This window comes from Macrobrachium nipponense, chromosome 24, assembly GCF_015104395.2.
Source record: "Macrobrachium nipponense isolate FS-2020 chromosome 24, ASM1510439v2, whole genome shotgun sequence".
Taxonomy (NCBI): Eukaryota; Metazoa; Arthropoda; class Malacostraca; order Decapoda; family Palaemonidae; genus Macrobrachium; species Macrobrachium nipponense.
This window is the reverse complement of record NC_061091.1, coordinates 68076282-68096112: the sequence shown is the minus strand read 5'-3', so window position 1 is coordinate 68096112 and position 19831 is coordinate 68076282. Positions and strand designations below refer to the sequence as shown.

Genomic DNA, 19831 nt, shown 5'->3' with positions numbered 1-19831 from the left:
TTAAGTTAAAAAGAGTAAAAGAGAAAGCTAAAATCATCAGTCATGTTATACTTGTGTAGACGCATACAGCCAGAAACAGCTGATTTGTTATGAACAATCAAATCCGATAACGACTGCAGTTTGCTTGCATATCATCCATTGTACAATAGTAAAAAATTACTGTAGTTATATCACAGATGACGTTGAATAGAATAGGACTGATATATTTTTACATTACTGTATCCTCATTCACTATGGAGAAAAGATCGACAAGGGCATATACTGCTAAATTTAATCTGCTAATTATAGCTAAGCTGAGGAAAGAATGTTCATATGCTAACTGCTATTATCGTGCATCGACAACATGGAAACTTCGGTATAGCACCATCAAACTCGACAGTAAACAAAATTTGAGAAACATTGATTGCCTTTTTTGCATTTTATGATACAACAATAGTACATAATATGAAAATACATAGAATATTACTGGATGCAGTGAAGTAAAGCATAACTTTTTTACAGATCCATGGAAAAGATGTATATTCATTATGTTTGCATTTTATCAAACGATACTAGTATGTCGATATTACATACGCTAATTTTATATCTCATTTATGTTGTGACCCCCCTTGAAACCCCCCTTGAAATTAGCTCCAAAATTAGGTCATAAAAGTCGCATGATATGCAAGTATACACTGTATATATATAGATTTATTAGTTTTTTTTTTTTCTTCTTCTTCTTCTTTTTGCAATTTTAGATGCTTAAGCTGCACAGATTATGAGTTCGGGACAGTTGGGAACAAATTTAACTTGTAAATGGTCTGAATTTACTAACATGATATTCATTTTGATGAACACGATTGGAATATTTCCTTGTAATACATATTTGTTTGTTATCGTTTTGTAGGTATTCAGGATGAACTTGTATTATTGTGTTTTATGATTTGCAAATAACAGTCCCTTTAACTTTATCTCTGTAAGTACACAGTATTCAAAATCTTTTAATTTGTGGTAATCTCTTGAAAACACTTTGGGAGTATAAATTTTATAACAGGTTGAAGTTTGTTTCTATGCAAGTACCCAGTTTCTCTTAATAGTTGAATTGAATAATGCAGAGTAGATTTTACTGTTTGCCTTAAAATTAAATTGATTTGTCAGATATTGCGCTAATGGGAAATAGGAACATCCTTTTGGCAGCATATTTATATAATTGCAAAATGCTGGTAAGAAATTGCCATTCATTTATTTATGTATACAGTGGTACCTTAACCTATGAGTTTAATTCGTTCTGTGGCCAAACTCGTAACTTAATTTGCTCGTGCATCAATTCAATTTTCCCCGTCGAAAATACTTAAAATGCCCTTAATCTGTTCCAACCCTCAAAATGCCACCCCATATTTTTATGCTTTATGTTATTTGATAAGGAAAAAAAAGTTTCTAAATAACAAATATTGTATAAAAACATAATATAAAGAGCATGTAAAGATATAATAAGGTTTCATACAGTGTACAGGTAGTGTTCAAATTATGATAATTCATCTTATGTAATCCAACTTTACGAGAGACCAAATCACAATAGCCTAACTTTATCCCATCCTCGAGTTAAATAAGTTACAAACAAAAGAGAATGGTGAAAGTATTGTTTTAATGTTAGTATACTTGTTGCGTAAATGTGTACAGCCATGAACAACCGAATGAAAAAAATTTTTTTTTCTAAGTACAACCAAATTGGATAACAACAACATCCGGTTGGCTTGCATTTCAATCATCGTATGACAGTAAACAATTACTGTAGTTATGTTAAAAATGACGTTTTATGTAAAATAGGACCGAGATATTTTTATGTAATAACTTTATTTGCTATAGACATATCAAAGATCAACAAAGAAATATGCATTAAATTTAAACCCAGTTGTAGCTGAAGCTGAGAAAACTGTTCAAGCTGCCAATGACATATATTGTGCATTGGCAATGGATAAAACTCCTGTTAACTTATGCCATCAAACACAACCTTAGAGAAAATTCAGTTATTTTAATCAAAGCTACTGACTGGGCTTGAAAGAACACATTTTACTGTGGTTTTCATGTCAATAAAAGGTAAATATTATAAAAAAAGCGATTGGAATCAGGTAATTTTCTTTTACTTGGTAAACATAGCTCCAACATAATCTGTTAATGAGAAAATAATTTAGTTCATAATCACGACGAGACTTATTCAAGTCATATTTCAACTTAGAAATATGTCGCAATACAAAAATAGCGATCCGAATCACGTAATTTTTTTACTCGATAAATATACCGCCAACATAATCTGTTAATGAAAATATAATTTAGTTCACCATCACAACGAGACTTATTCGTCAAATTTAGACTTAAAAACACGTTGCATAATGACAAATTCTTGGTCATATAAATCAAGTACAGGTAGTCCCCGGCTTACGACTTTCCGAGGTTAGAACGCTTTTCAATTATGTTCATCAGAAATTATTTCCAGGGTTACAATGCTTACGTCTCTGATCTGACAGAAGAAATGTGACTTAAAAAAAAATGCAAAATAATCAATATTTGAAGGTTGTTTTATGAATGCAATAAAAATGCAGTTAATATAGTTTTTAATACACTCAAAGCATTAAAAGTAAGATTTTCTTAGGATTTTTGACAATTTTCCGGCTTACGACGATTTTCTGCTTGCAACGCGTCTCAAGAACGGAACCCCCGTCATAAGCTGGGGACTGCCTGTATCTAGATATTCGTTTATGCTAACCAGAAGCAAGAAAATTTGCTCAGAATTGAGTTAAATATGGCGAAACAAACTCGTATTCTTCATCAGCTGATTTCCAAACCAAAACATGACCGCTTGTTAGTAGTACGTATTTTATAATACAATAATATGAGAATACATAAAGTATTATTGGATACAGTGAAGTAATGTATGATTTTTTTTAAAAGATTCATGGAAGAGATGCATATTTACTTTTTCTTCTTTGCTTATCTTAATTTTCGTCACTAAGCCATTTAAGTAGCAGCGGCATGTCGAGCTCGTACCTCAATTTTTTGCTTGTGTAACTATGCAAAAAATCGACAGAGTGACGACTCGTACCTCGGAAAACTTGTATAAGTAATGGCACCTCCTTCCTGCCTGATTCCCCCAAATCGATGGCGTGTAATATTAAAACTCGACATAACATGAGTCTCTCTGTCGTCCACCCAAAACCTGTTATTGCTACTCATGTGAGCATGTCCATCCATTCAGGGGTTAATGCATGATTTTGAGAACAGAATAGCCTTTATTATGGTCCTCATTTATTTAATAATGATATATACCACAACAAACAATATGTTTATTGACTAGAAAGCTGTTGAAGCCTTTCAAAATTAGTTGTAAAGTCTCCTAAATCAACAAGTTATCATTCATAAAGATTGATGAATCCAGAATTAATGTTGAAATATGTATTTCCCAGCTCATGTAGTCATCAAAGGAAAAGATGGTGTATTTATAAAGCAGCCAAAGTTGCATTCAATCTAAATCAAACAATTGTAATTGTCTCTGAAACCTTTCGTCTTTAGTAAATGGCATTTGTCGTGGAGTAATAAATCTTACGTTATCAGAAACATATACGATTGTCATTAATATTCATTGCAAAAAAAGAATGCCACTGCTCTGATATCCCATCTTTAAGTTTTTGACCCATAGAAATTTAAGGAATAACACCCAACATTGATAACTTGGACATGGGCACATAATTGTAGTTGAAGTTTTTTTGTGTTCTTATATATAACGTGACCCCCCCCCCCTTTTTTTTTTTTTTTTTTTTTTTTTTTTTTTTTTTTTTTTTTTTTTTTTTTTTTTACTCTTGATTGCTTGACGATAAGCAAAAATTGGGGCTTGCTGGCACTGGTAACCAGTTAATGGCACCTCTGTTTAGTACATATTGTCACTGATAACCCAAAATCAGCGGATTTTGGAGCCAAAAATCACCAAATCCTGCGCTAGACAAGCCCCATAAAACTGGATCACCGATAACCGGGGGCTGCCTGTACTTGGCGCTCGCTCTCCCTCTCTCTCTCTCTCTCTCTCGTCTCTCCTCTCTCTCTCTCTCTCTCTCTCTCTCTTTTTATATATATATATATATATATATATATATATATATATATATATATATATATATATATATAATATATATATATATATGATATATATATATATATATTATATATATATATATATTTATATATTATATATATATATATTATATATATGATATATATATATATATATATTATATATATATGATATATATATAATATATATATATATATATATATATATATATATATATATATATATATATATATATATATATATATAATATATTGTGGTTAGTATTGGCTTTACTGTCATTTCATTTAAATAGCAAAAGAATTTATTCATTTACTCGTTTGTCAACAGGTGCTGATATTAATGCGCAAACTGAAGAAACTCAAGAAACTGCATTAACCTTAGCTTGTTGTGGAGGATTTCGGGATGTAGCAGACCTTCTGATTAAAGCTGGAGCTGATTTAGAATTGGGTGCGTCGACCCCCCTCATGGAGGCAGCCCAAGAAGGTCATCGAGATTTGGTTGAGTGAGTATTAGTGATTATAGATACAAACAAAATAGAGCTTACTAGTAATGCTTACACACCAACTTCACTTTTTCATGGGACTAGGAACAGTCAACGTTTATTGTTTGTAAAGGATTTCTGTATGGTAGATCTGCCATGATTTTTTCAAATTTATGGTCTTTTCATATGGTTCCTTATTTGATACTGATCTTTTGTTCGTTCAAGTAACTTGTCTTAATATACTGATTTTTGAACATCCTACATGATGCGCTGGAGCCAACTTGCATGGCAGATAATGTACAGCAATTCCATGGAAAATAGTGAATAATCTACCTAACTGGGATTCTGTCATTATCATTTGATGTGAAATATTGATCTTAAAATTTCAAGAGATATCGCTGCAGACTGTACAGTGTAGCAGTGCATATTTTTACATTATAACTGGGTGACCAAATGATTGATTGACCAGTGAAGAAAAATTACCTAATAAGAATTTTTGAGTTTTGGGCAACAGACAAATCCCCAAAATTGACAGGAATGATTAAGAAATGGAAAAGTTACCCTTGCAGTATAGAGTTGTTCATACACGAAACAAACCTTCGGTCTTAACATTAGGATTTACTAGCGCCAAGCTGGAAACCGGTAGAATTAAAATTACACTTGTGAGATCCAGGGACTAATGGCATCTATACCCAGAATGCCCACGGCTACCTGTGACCCATCAGTTATTTTCCTACCGCCTTTAAGATAAGACGTGTTACTGTCTATCTCATTTAAAGCCGGTTTTTCAGTTTGCCCGTTCTTTATCCATTTCATTTTTTATTTTTCATTCCTTTTCTTTCTCCAAGTGTGATCAGTGTGTGGTAAGAGTGGATACGTGGTATGATGGAGAATTTTGCCTCAACATCGGGATCGTCTACCGCTTCGAAGAGGAGACAAAGGAAATGCCCAGGAGTCAGTGGCTTCCCTTGTTCTAGGTTCCTAACTTCGGTGTCGACGGATCCTCATCCAACGTGTAGTAGGTGCAGGGAAAACGTATGTACGGTTACTAATCCGTGTTCTGTTTGTCGCGGTTGGTCGGTGGAACAGTGGAAGAAGTTCTATGGGAAAAGCCAATACAAAAGAAAGGGGGTGACGCCATCTTTGGATGACCAAACCTTACCGGCTTCTTTGTATCGGTAACAAACCAGGCTGCTCCATATGTTTCTCCACCTGCTTTTGAATTGTCTCATACCCCTTCGGTTTTCTCCTAGCGGTTCTGTATCGGAAACGTCAGGAGGGGCCTTGGGTAATTTTATGAATAATTTGCACTCTCCTTTGTTCCCAGCAAGTAGAGGGGGAGATCCGCCATCTTTGTTCCAGGCTCCTGCTACTCAAGCGCATAGGTTAGATGGTACGTGGTCAGCGCTAGGCCTACCAGGCGTACCAACCTTGGATGGTCTGCTTGCGCATTATATGACGTCACGTTCCAGCAGGGTCCGGCAGCGCTGAATGTTCCTCATCCCCCGGGCTTGCAATTTATGGGAATTAATGCCGCGGCTTCACCATCCCACTCAGTATTTACAGCGATGCAGAACGTGGGAGGTAGTTTGGCAGCAAACGTGCGGTTGCCAGCAGAAACCTCTCAGTCTCTCCCTACGAGAGGGATGACGTCACAACATACGTCACACTCTGAGATGGCAGGCGTGATGACGTCACAGACCGATTCTCGGCCTTTTTCGATGCACACAGACGCTAATACGCCTTCTGACCCGTCAATGCAAACTGTAATGCAGAAATTACAGGATATAGAGGAGAGAATGAATAAGAGAGACAAAAAGAAAAAGTGTGATTCGCCTTCTTCGTCTTCTTCCTCTAGTTCGGCGTCATCGCTAAGTCCGATAACGTCACGGCGAGCGCCAGTCAAGCGTTGGAGGAGGATTCGGGAGTTCCTAGCGGATCCTCGGGCCAAGAGGAGAAGAATCAATTCTTCCTCTTCTTCGGACCAAGACTGTCATTTCCAAGTCAGCAAGAAGGTCGGAAAATCAGTGGCTGTTAAGCACAAGGTTGGCAGACGAAGCCGTTCGCAAGAGTCTGAACAAGCGAGAGAGGTGACGGCCGGCGAGCTAGCGGCCGAGGCGGAGTTGCCAGTTCGGATCGCAAAAACTGCGATACCTCTGGTAAAATCGACGTTGGCGGCGAAAGGTGCAGCAGAGGATGGAATGCAGGTCCCAGTTTCGCCCGTAAGGCCGTTCAAAATACGTACGAAGGACGATAAGGCTTCTATTAAAAGTACGAAAAATAGAGAGTTGGCAACCTCGGCGGATACGTTCGTGGAAGGCAGTGTCCGTCTGGATAGAAGGCCGAGGCCGGGCTCGCCGATGCTCGAAAACGATGCCAATGCTAATAGAGACGAACTTACCTCTGTCTTAAGGGAGCCTTTTCATCTTGGAGATCTAGACGAGATTCTCGCTCTAGATCCGTGAGCAGAGAAAGAGTGAGACGTTCTCGTTCCCCTGCTGACTATCTGGGATCGAGCCAACAGCGGCCAGCAAAGATCAAAGAGACCGCGGCCGTAGGGGGCAGGCGGCCGTGGAATTCCGGGCCGTCTGTCAGAAGATAGAGGCGAGACAACATCTCTCGTGACGGAGAGTGGTACACTAGAGCCGGAGGAAGGAGGACCAAGAGTTTCTGGCCTCGTATGCAGAGGTTATTGATTTGATTCGTCAATTCAATAGCCTTTCGGAGAAGACAGAAACACCGGCCAGTATGCTTCCTCCTGGAATTGACATGGCGTTTGGACTAAAGAGGGATACCAAGGTGTCGTATGAATTGCCTTGTTCGAGTCATGCGGAATCGGTCTTGCAACACGTAAACGCAAAGATTGCAGGGAGGGATAATTCCTTAAGATCTAATAGATCATTTAAATTTATTCCCCCTCCAATGATAAAGCAAAGGAAATATTATACGACACCGAAGGTCCCTTTGCTGTCTAGACAAATGAACCCTAATGTTGTAAGGTTAAGGCCTGGATTAACCTTGGATCAGGTTAAAATGGAGTGCCCTTCGATGACGTACCAAGAGGCTGCTACGTTAGAAGCAACAGCTTCTTCTGTCTTTCAGGCTGCGTCCTGGTTAGACCTTTGGTCAACAGCAGTGGCGAAAATTGCATCCTCGGAAGCAACAAGGAAAGTAGTGGATGAACCATTGTTCATTAGATTACTACAGTCAGGGTCCAAGGCGATTGCGTACCTGACAAACGTAAGTGCCAATGTTTGGGCAAATATCCTGCTAATGAGGAGAGATGCAGCATTGGCTAGACTAAGCCGCAATGTGGATTTGGATTCCCTGTTAGCAATGAGGAATGGGGATATCTTGGAATCGCAACTACTGTTGCCAGAGGTCATACTGGAAGAGGCGATAGATAGAAGAAGGATGGACACTAACGATAGGTTGGTGCAACAGGCAGTTAGGAAAACCTCTAACAGTCAAACTACTCCTTTGGAGGGAAGACAACAGCAGATGCCTCGAAAGAAGACAGGGAGACATAGCATCCCTAATAGTCACAAGACCCTCTTCCCCAAAGAGGATAACTCATCGGCCCTTTCACAATAGAAACAACAGAGGAAGGGGCAATAGGGGAAGAGGGAGAGGCTCAAGAAGATAGGATGGGCGCCTCCCATCACTCGGCCACACCAGTGGGGGGTTGCCTGGCAAATCACTGGAAGGTGTGGCAGGAACTAGGGGCAGAGCAGTGGGTGGTGGATGTTCTCAGGATCGGGTATTTGATTCCGTTCGAGGTAACCCCCCCCGCCCCTGACAGATCAACCATTACCCCACGTCACTTATGCCCACAAATCTCAGAAGGCCACTATTCTGCAGGACGAAGTGAAGAAGATGATGGAAAAAGGAGCTGTGCAACAAGTATGCAGTCCGACAAAAGGCTTCTACAGCAGGATTTTCCTGGTACCCAAAGCCAACGGGGAGTGGAGGACAGTAATAGACCTGTCAACGCTGAATCTGTTTATAAGGAAAACCAGTTTCAAGATGGAAACTCCGAAAACGGTTCTACAAGCAGTCAGAATCGGAGACTTTATGCTGACAGTCGATCTAAAGGACGCATACTTTCAGATACCAGTCCATCAGTCTTCAAGGAAATTTCTCCGCTTCAGTCTTGCAGGGAAAGCTTTCGAGTTCAAGGTCCTGTGCTTCGGATTGACAACGTCTCCTCAAGGTTTTACAAGAGTGTTCACCCTCGTGTCGGCGTGGGCGCATGCTCAGGGATCAGGCTAATAAGATATCTGGACGATTGGCTGGTGATAGCAAAGTCCAGGGAGAAATTACTCAGGGACAGGGCGGCCCTCCTGCAGCTTTGTCACAGCCTAGGTATTGTGGTGAATCAGCAGAAGTCGCAGCTGGATCCAAGTCAACGTTTGGAATATCTAGGAATGGTGATAGACACAACACAAGCCAAAGTATTCCCGACAGACCAAAGAGTAGAGAAATGCAAACAAGTGGTGAATGCCTTTCTGGGAAAGCAGACATAGCCAGCAAGACAGTGGCAGGTGGTGCTGGGAATCCTAACCTCCCTGGAGAAGCTAGTACCACAAGGAAGGCTACACCTTCGGTCCCTACAATGGAGGATGAAGGAGTTTTGGTCACCAACAGTAGATCACCCGTACGAGCAAATTCCCTTGTCGGCAGAAGTGAGGAAAGACTTGCTGTGGTGGGTGGACGACGACAATCTGACAGTGGGTGTCCCCCTTCAACAATCCTCCCCAGACCTCTTGCTGTTCTCGGATGCGTCACTAGAAGGCTGGGGAGCCCATATGGAGGAGTTGATGGTGTCAGCAAAATGGAGTTGCAAGGACAGAGAACTCCATATAAACGTGCTGGAGTTGAAAGCAGCTTTCCTGGCTCTACAAGAATTCAGGGAGAGAGTAAAGGGACACTCAGTGGTATTGATGTCAGACAACACCACAGTAGTAGCTTATATAAACAAGCAAGGAGGCCTAGTTTCTCGGCAGTTACATGTGATGACAGTTCAACTTCACCAGTGGCTATAGAGAACCTGGTAGACATCAAGGCCAGGTATATTCCGGGAAAAAGAAACATAGTGGCCGACAAGTTGAGCCGCAGGGATCAGATTCTGGGAACGGAGTGGTCCCTACACCAACAGGTAGTGGACAGGATGCTCATGTTGTGGGAAGGACCGATCATAGACCTATTCGCAACCAGGTACAACAAAAAGTTGGAAGTGTATTGTTCAGTAGTCCCGGACGCAGAGGCAGAAGCAGAAGATGCGCTACAACACCCCTGGGACAATCTGGACGTGTACGCATTTCCTCCATTTTGTCTAATCCGTCAGGTTCTGAACAGGGTAATGCGGTCTCAGAACCTCAAGATGACCCTGGTAGCCCCGTTATGGCCGAAAGCAGAGTGGTTTCCAGACCTACTGGAACTCCTAGTAGATGTGCCAAGAGAGTTACCTCCATGGAGCAACCTTCTGTGTCAGCCTCACGTGGAGAGGTACCACCAGTCGGTGAAGTCCCTATCGCTTCACGGGTGGAGACTGTCAAGTATCTCCTCCGAGAGCGAGGGTTTTCGCAGAAAGCAGCAACTCGGATGGCAGGTAATATCAGAAAATCATCTGCGACAGTATACCAAGGAAAGTGGTCAGCATACTGTGATTGGTGTCGTAGAGGGAACGTGTCTCCACTCGGTACCACTATTCAGCAGTTAGCAGACTTTCTGATATATCTCAGAACAGAAAAACATATGTCTGTATCTGCAGTGAAGGGGTACAGGGCTGCTCCAGCCTCAGTCTTACGAATGAAAGGAGTGGACATATCGTCTTCATGGGAGTTGGCCATGCTGATGAGGAGCTTTGAACAGTCATGCCCACCAAAGGAGCTAAAAGCCCAGATTGGGATCTGACCAAGGTACTGAGTAGTCTGACAAAACCCCCATACGAACCACTAAGGCAGTCCACGGATAGGAGCCTGACCCTGAAGACAGTCTTCTTATTGGCCCTGGCTTCAACCAAAAGGGTGGGGGAGCTACATGGCCTCTCATATCTCATAAAGCACTCGAGAGGTTGGAGATCAATGGTGTGTGAGTTTGTCCCAGAATTCGTGGCAAAGACCCAAAATCCAACAATAGTAGACGGCAGATTCGACTCCTTTACCATACCTTCCTTGGCAGACTTTGTAGACAACGACAAAGCTGAAATGCTCCTGTGCCCCGTCAGGGCACTAAGGGAGTACTTAAAGAGAACAAGGCACCTCAGGCCGGGGTGCCAGAGGTTGTTCGTAAGTACAGGACGGAACAAGAAGGAAGTGTCCAAAAATACAATATCATTTTGGCTAAGGGAGACGATCAGAGATGCTTATACTGCAGAAGACAGAGGGTCAGATAGCCAGGTGGGAGCTAGAGCTCATGACATCAGGGGTGTGAGTGCTTCCCTGGCATTTAAGAAGAACATGTCTGTGGATAAAATTCTGAAAGCTGGCGTGTGGAAGCGTCAAACAACTTTCACCTCATTTTATTTGAAAGATGTTGCCCATAGATCCTTGGACACCTTTTCCTTGGGTCCAGTGGTGGCGGCCCAACAAGTGATATAGTTCATCCAGTGCCCCTGGCGGGTCAGTTTTGCGTCTAGTCTAAGATGAAGGTATGAAAGTAGAATGAATGGGATGACTGGTCTTTTTTCTTTACTACTTTCTTCCTACTCCTTTAACTACGGGCAATATGAAGGAGAGTACCGTCATGTGCTGGAACGGACTAGATGCAGGTGAGATGGTCAGCCATACTGTGAAGCTATCTTAGCTGATGATATACTTTTCAGTAGCAACACACCCCTCTGGATAATAAGGAAAAGAGGGGTGAAGGTGGATCCAGTCGCAAGGGACAAGAGTAAACAGTAGAATGGTATCTACACCCAGTGGGAGGAAACCAATAGATCCGCTTATATCTTTGGTCCTAGGTTCATTGTCCATTCTCTTAGAATTTCCCTATATATTCGGAAATGGATAAGGTGGCAAACTCCCAGTCAGTTGTAGAGACTTACCTCCCTCCAATAGTAAGTCTATCCTAATGTTAAGACCGAAAGTTTGTTTCGTGTATGAACAAATACCAAATTTGTAACTAATTTGTATTTTTCATAACTAACAAACCTGAGGTCTTAATAGTTAAAGGCCCACCTCGAACCACCCCTCTAGCAGTCTAAACTGGGTTAGAAATATAACTGATGGGTCACAGGTAGCCGTGGGCATTCTGGGTATACATGCCCCGTGACCTGGTATAGATGCCATTAGTCCCTGGATCTCACAAGTGTAATTTTAATTCTACCGGTTTCCAGCTTGGCGCTAGTAAATCCTAATGTTAAGACCTCAGGTTTGTTAGTTATGAAAAATACAAATTAGTTACAAATTTGGTATTTTTGGCCATTTCATTTTTAAAGGAGAATTTGTTTATGCAGATTTTTTTATTTTTTTATTTTTTTTTACTGACCTACATACTAATGAGTTTTATCATTTTTTTGTTGCATAACCTTTTATGAAATTAGATAAATTATCATCAACATACGTATAGTGCCAAACACACTTTTGAAAGTTCAAAATAAATGGTTGATTAACTGGTTCAGTGCAATACTAGATGATTATATTTGTTTTGTTATAATTTTAATTTAATTTAGTCCATAATAATTAAAAGTCAGCTTGTCACATAATATACTGTGTTTTCATTCTTTTGATGCACTTTTTCAATTTGATACTGGATGGACCCTAATTTCAAGGTACTTGTTTAGGGTTTTAGTAGATTGATTTTTCTGCCTTTTAATTTTTTTTTCTTTTATAGATTATACCACAAAGCTAAAATTTGAAAAGGATTTCTTTATTATTGAAAACATAAAAGCTACTTATTGATAAATTTCCGTATCATTTGACCTGCATACAAAAGTTGTAATAAGTCCTTTTTGTGAAGGAGGGCAAGGGTGTAAAGGTTGGCTATTAGGTATTTTGTGTCAGGGTTTGGTCATGAAATTATCCTCTTTAATCATAAAATTTTGAGTATCTACAGTTGAAATTTTGATAATGGAAATGTGTTCTATTGCCTACAAACCCACCAAAAGTTTTGTCTTCCAGTGTTCTGCCCTGGGCCCTGCTTTGGGGGAGCGCATATTCATTTGGTCACCCAGTGTAATTTCCTTAAAATGTGCACTGCAGTGTAGCTTAATAAAAATGTAGCTGATTAGATTAGTTGTACCATGTGAAATACACAAAACTCATAATTCAACAGTTTGGAAGATCCTCAAGTTGTAGTTGTTACTACTAAAACTGAAAGAGAAATGTGCAAATTCATTGGCAAAAAAAAAAAAGCTAAATCAAAGAAGCTCAGAACATTTATTAGTTTTGTCCAAAAATTGTACAGTAACTTTGGGAAGTATCATACTTTATTGTTCAATCCCCATCCACTGCTAATGTAATAGATATTTTGATATAAGTAACCTGCCAAGTAATTACATAGCTATCGTTTAATTTATTGGAGATGAATCTTACCTACTGTTAAAGGTAGCTTATATCTCCATGCTGATTATACAAGTTGGCATTCAAACAAAAAAAACTGTATGGCTGTCCAGATGACTGACTGTCTAGTTCACCTGTTCTCCACTACATGTGTTTTGAGTGCTTTAGCTCTGGTCAGAATTCTCCTTGCTGCCATTGCCTTTTGGTAATTGTTGGTATTCTATGAAGTTTGGCTGTTTTGCACCTGTTTACAGTACAGTGGAACCCTGTATTCATGTTCTCTGGATTCACAGACGCGCACATTTGTGGATTTCTTTGGAACATTTCCCCCCCCATTATTTGCTGTATTTTTCTATGAGAAATACCCCAAAATTTTTTTTAATGCATTCTTTGTAATAAAACTTAAAAAACCCAGGTTTACAAATTTTTAGTGTTTTTCTTGAGCTTTAACTAACAAAATAGGTTTTAAGCATTTTTTTTATAGGGGTTCCAACTATTGGGGGGGTGGGGGCATCTGGTATGTTTCCCCCGCAAATAAGGGAGGACCGCTGTATTGTAATTTCATTTTCCTAGGATGTCTTCCACCGGAAGCAAAACCAATAACATCAGGTTATGTAGGAATGATTTTGGTGTAAGCAGGATGTAGGAATTTGAATTTGAAGTAGATCAACATTAGTTTGTACCAGTAGCAGGGTTACAGTGTGTGATCTTGGAACTAGATGTGAAGAATGTAGGGGATTGTTCTGAGGACTTCATGCTGTAATATGTCATTTATAGAAAAGAAGGGAAGCTTTGGATTGCAAAGTCAATTAGTTAGGTCAGGACTTAAACCTGTCAGTTCTACCCTACCTTGTCTCTTCATCTGCATCTATCCCTACTTAGACTAGGCATTTTGGTAGTGCTCGTGTTGAGACTTACTTTGTAGCTTTGCCATCTGCTCCCCATTCAGTTCAGGAAAAGCGTTTCGAGAAGTTAAAACAAGCGTTAGATTTAAAGTTCTAATACAAGTTGAACTGAGTTCGTGAATGGGAACATTCGAATCCCTCAACAGTGAGGTTTTTTTCGCATTCCCCTGTTAGAAGTAAGGTGTTGGTGCCCGAGCCTTGGACTTCCCTCTGCGCTTTAACAAAAGATTCAGCTATTAGGGAACTGGTCAGTTTTTGGGGCGATGGAGTTCTGTGCTCAACAACAATACCTACTTTGCCCCTTTTCAGAGTCTGAATCTCATTTAACATGTTCTTCTCTGTATGCGCATTCTGCTGTCATTAGCACTTAATTTTAGGTGGTTAGCACACACAGGATTGATAATAAAGATAAAGACAGTTTTATTGAGATGATAATGTGTCAGTAGTAAGTTTTACTTATTCTTATATTACGTCAACTCAGTCAACGGTTTAACCAGTCTCTCATGTTTTGCTTATTCTAATTCTCATCTTCTAGCCTTTTCCGTTTTCTCTCGAAATGCACTTTTTTTTTTTTTTTTTTTTTTTTTGCCTGCTTTTTCTTCAGCTGACGGCAAATCTCTATTTACTGCCTCGATTAATGTTTCTCTTTCCAACCTACAATATTTTTAGTATCTTCGGTTCTTTTCAAGTTTGATATTATTCTAGCTTCATACCTGTCTAACAATGTGTCGTATGGGAATGTTATCAAGAATGTTGATTTGCTTTCAGACAAGGTGGAAGAGTTGTCGTGACTCCTCTCCACCCACCACCCAAACTTTCCCATTTTCTTTAGTACCTAGTTTTCTTTTCCTCAGTTGATGTGTGTGGACGCAACTGAGTCTGTAAGTCACTTAAGACTGTCTCCCATTCACGGAGTCGTGGATGCAATACAGTATTCCGCTGCTGTCTCCTTCTGTCTCCATCTGGCAGAAGAGTTTGAATTGGAGAAACTCCTTCGGTTTGATCGGCGTTTGTTGTAACATTATGCTTCGCTGTGTCCTCATTTAGTTTAGGAAAGAAGCCATATAGATAATATAGATAATGTCTTGCTTGTATTAGCATGTTTCAGTGCCCTTTAAATATTTGGAGAAGAGAACCTAAGCTTTCTCCGTCAATTAGAGTGCTATTTGTAACTTTCTCATACTCTGTCACACAAAGCTCCCTTTACCACACAAAGCTCCCTTTACCTCTGCTGTGGCTTGTCTTCTTGTTTCTTATGAAGTTGCAGTGTGCCGGAGACCGCCTACACCTCTTTTGATACAAGTGCCTGGGATATGCTGAATGGAGTTTCAGTATAGCTTGTTTAGTTATCTTTGCTCAGTATGTTGTGTCGTCTTTGCTTAGGGAAGTGCGGCGCCAACCTAGTGAGTTTGTGAAGCAAACTTTTAAGGTTTTTGGTGCCCGCAGGAGTTCAGCAGGGACAAGAGTTAGTTTTAACTCATTGCTGATGCTGCAGGCTAATGGTCTCATGCTTATACTGGTAGAAGTGAGAACACTTTTGCTTCTGTTGCAAACCACCTGTCATGCTTGGAGAGACTTGGACCAATACCTTACATGGTGGAGACGGTGAAGGGGAGCAATGATTCTTTTTGGTTGCCCTCCACTTTTTGATCTCCCATAATTGTTCCTTTGCCGTCTTCAGCAGAAATCTCTCTTTAGTAGGAAGTTGTATATAGAAAGAATGAATGGACCAGGTGGTAATTCACTGGCAATTGGAGATAGGCAGTAGTTTTTGGACATTTTGAGACTGAATAACCTGAAGTATCTGTCGCTATGTTTCTGGTTTTTTTCTACCGTGGGTTTAGTGCCTGTCCAAAGAACAGCCAGACTTGCAGACATGCAGAAATGTATTCCTCTTACCAGTACATCCGCAGTCATGCAAATTTCTGCAAGATGTCTTTACAATAAAGTATTTCTGTTTAGTACGCTTTGTTTGGGTTAGTGTACAGTGCCTCTATATTTTTATCAGGGATGTTGTTGTCCGTAGGTGGATGGTGTTGACTAGGAGGAAGAATCTACAGAATCACTGGTTCAAGTTGGGCAACTCTTTCGACTGTATTCCAAAGGCCAAGGACCTGTTGCTTCACCTGGCCCAGTTTCTATGTATTATGATTTTAATTCTCTAAATCCTCCTTTGTATCTAGTGATATGGGGATGATAATTAGTGTGCAGGCTTGTTTGTCAAAGATGAATAGACACTTTCTTCTTGAAGAATTTTAGGCCTGAAGGAAGCTTTCTATATGGTAAGTACTTTCTTTGTAAGGAAATATGGCCTCACTTGGGATTTTATCAGATAATCAGGCTCAATGTACTGTCTCGTCATAAGAGATTACGACTTACAACTAAGAGGTTATGGCTTACAACTAATTTTCATTAAATTTGTAAGTAATCCAGGACCATCTTTGTCACCAGGTTCTGTAGGAGGGGCTCTGTAACCAAGAGTTGTCCATATTATTCTTAAACCTACATCCAAGTTTTGGTTTTCCCCCTTTGTCCTGTAGCACACAACAAGTTTTAAGTGTCATTACATTTTCATGCAACATAGAATAGTCAACACTACACCTGGTAAAACTTTCTAGATTTCAGGGCAGTGGAATGATCAGAGATGCCTAGCAAGTTTATCCCTAGTCAGAAACAAGTCATTATGGGAAGCTTGCTGCTTTGAGTAAAATGAGCAACATAATATTGCTTTGATCATTCTGGCAAAAAGGGGATTCAGAAAGAACAAACTACCTAAAGATGGCCATTACATCCGTAAGTTCAGCAGTTGCTGTGGGATTTGAGGAGCACTCGTGTAGACTTACTAGCAGTAGATGAACAGGAACACCCAGACAATAACTAATCCTTTGATAGGCCTCAAGCTTGAGCAGTGGATGTTTCTTTAAATTTGGCCTGATTCAGACTCAGGCCTGCCCCTTGTATTTACTCTTAAGTACTATGGAGTGATTTTAAGTATAAGAATTGCTTTGTGTCTCCTGTAGAGCCCTTGTAGCCTCGGGGCAATGCAGTGCAATTTGATTTTACCAGCTCACTACCTTAGGATGCAGAATAGTTTTTGATAGGTTCTACCCTGTATCTTAAATTTTCTTGGTACTGTTTCGGTGGACAGATCAGTCAAGTCTTCTTTTCCCTCAATCAGTGTATAGAACTTGATTCTTATCAGATGTACTGTGACATCAGGAGGGGACATTCGATTTCCTGTCTGCTGGGGTCTGTGGAATCAATGGGATGAACCTTTTTCGGGCTTGTTTGCCCCTTCAAGGAATCTGCGGCTTCCTTCTTTGGTGGCCATACAGTCCCTATATTAGTGTATCATGCACTTCAGAATCCTTGTTATAGTCTGATCCGTCGAAGCTCCTCTCCTCACACCCTTCATCACGATTAATTAGGAACTATTCAATGTTCAAATTAGCCCTAATTTGGCCTGTTTCATGGTTCTTGTACCTGCTTGGTTGTGGTTAGATTCTGCAGGATTCTCCTCCACAGTGTCTTCTCAGTCAACCTCACCTCGAGAGATCTACCAAGGTAGTCTGATTTTACCAGACAGATTCCAGATTATACAAAGGATTATCAATCAGGAGGTCTTTCCTTCCTTACAGTGGTCCCCCCTTCGCGGGGGATGCGTACCAGACCCCCCATGAATAGTTAGAACCCGCGAATAGTTTAGAACCCCTATAAAAATGCTTAAAACCTCCTATTTTGTTTCATACCTGGTTTTTTTAATAGTTATATCACAAAAAGTGCATTTTATGATGAACTTGATTAAAAAAACCAGAAATTTGTTGATATTTCTCAGAAAAATACCACGAATAGGTGAATTTTCTGCGAATAATGCAGGGAAACGTTCCAGAGAGAATTGCGCTAATGTGTGAGTCCACGAATCCAGAGAACGCGAAAAAGGGGGGTCCACTGTATTGCAGAGACCATTATAAGTCATGTGAGAAGGTAATTTACTGGTCTTCCCAGGAGTTTTAGTCAAGGTCAGGGACACTAGCGCTTGCTCAGCTCGCATTAGCGCACTCCTCCTTTGAGGAGAATAGATGTCCGTTCTGTTTCAATGTTCAAGTTTGAACACCGTCCAGGAACTAAGTTATTTCAGCAAGAGCTTGTCTTTTCTGATTAAAACTCCTAACAACAACTGCTGTCTGGCACAAGCGTGTTCTGTGGGAGCTTGAAGCACTGTCTGGTGCTGAGGAGGAATGTAGAGAGCTCTCCCTTGCTGGATGGTTTAGTATTTCCTAGAAAACTGGAATCCCAGACCAGTCATAACCCAGGATGTTATGGCAAGAACTCTTCTCATCCTCTGATCATAACATCTTGCCCTTTACCCTAATGAACTTTTGTCTTAAAAAGTCAGAATTAGGAGAAACATTTGCCTCCTTTTAGTAAAGCTGAAGACATTGGAACAGCCTCTACCTCATTAGCTTTCAAGTGCCATATATCTTACATCCATTCGACCTACTGGTGGTATGATTGTTCTTCGTTTCTCGTGATTTGGAGAGTTTATAAAAAGTATTTTAAAAACTTGGGTATTAGTACCCCACAATTTTAGTTACTGGCATGGTATCAAGGAAGGAAGCATAGGATTTAGGTAGCCATTGGATAGTTCTGTGGCGGCATAACTTTCACTAATGCTTTGGTAGTGATCGGAGCACTCCTCTGCTACAAAGCCCCCCCTCCAGGAGAGGTGACCTTTGGCTTTACTGCCACGCTACTACAGGTTAAATTGAGCACCAACCAGAGGCAGTTTCTACTGCAAGCTCTCTTGACTAACAATGAACGACAAGCATCGTTTATTGTTTCAATGCCAGCAGCTTTTTTTATTTCTAATTGACTACATGGCTTAATGCCTTAGAGTAGAATATGTCCATATATGTATTCCACCTCATGTCAATGTGGGGATCAGCTATGTAATATTTGATAGGTACTTATATAAAAACATTTTTTATAATATAAAATTTGTTCATACACGAAACAAACCTTCGGTCTTAACATTAGGATTTACTAGCGCCAAGCTGGAAACCGGTAGAATTAAAATTACACTTGTGAGATCCAGGGACTAATGGCATCTATACCAGGTCACGGGGCATGTATACCCAGAATGCCCACGGCTACCTGTGACCCATCAGTTATTTTCCTACCGCCTTTAAGATAAGACGTGTTACTGTCTATCTCATTTAAAGCCGGTTTTTTCAGTTTGCCCGTTCTTTATCCATTTCATTTTTTATTTTTCATTCCTTTTCTTTCTCCAAGTGTATACGTGGTATGATGGAGAATTTTGCCTCAACATCGGGATCGTCTACCGCTTCGAAGAGGAGACAAAGGAAATGCCCAGGAGTCAGTGGCTTTCCATGTTCTAGGTTCCTAACTTCGGTGTCGACGGATCCTCATCCAACGTGTAGTAGGTGCAGGGAAAACGTATGTACGGTTACTAATCCGTGTTCTGTTTGTCGCGGTTGGTCGGTGGAACAGTGGAAGAAGTTCTATGGGAAAAGCCAATACAAAAGGAAGGGGGTGACGCCATCTTTGGATGACCAAACCTTACCGGCTTCTTTTGTATCGGTAATAAACCAGGCTGCTCCATATGTTTCTCCACTTGCTTTTGAATTGTCTCATACCCCTTCGGTTTCTCCTAGCGGTTCTGTATTGGAAACGTCAGGAGGGGCCTTGGGTAATTTTATGAATAATTTGCACTCTCCTTTGTTCCCAGCAAGTAGAGGGGGAGATCCGCCATCTTTGTTCCAGGCTCCTGCTACTCAAGCGCATAGGTTAGATGGTACGTGGTCAGCGCTAGGCCTAC

The 19831-nt window shown here is 40.4% G+C and overlaps 1 protein-coding gene across 1 annotated transcript in view; it reads left to right on the top strand.

Annotated features, from left to right (window-relative positions):
* LOC135205748 (ankyrin repeat domain-containing protein 17-like) overlaps positions 1-19831 on the top strand; it is a 136399-nt gene that overhangs the window by 81242 nt on the left and 35326 nt on the right. The window contains 1 exon segment of the mRNA XM_064236864.1: positions 4430-4604. Coding sequence (XP_064092934.1) covers positions 4430-4604 — 175 coding nt within the window.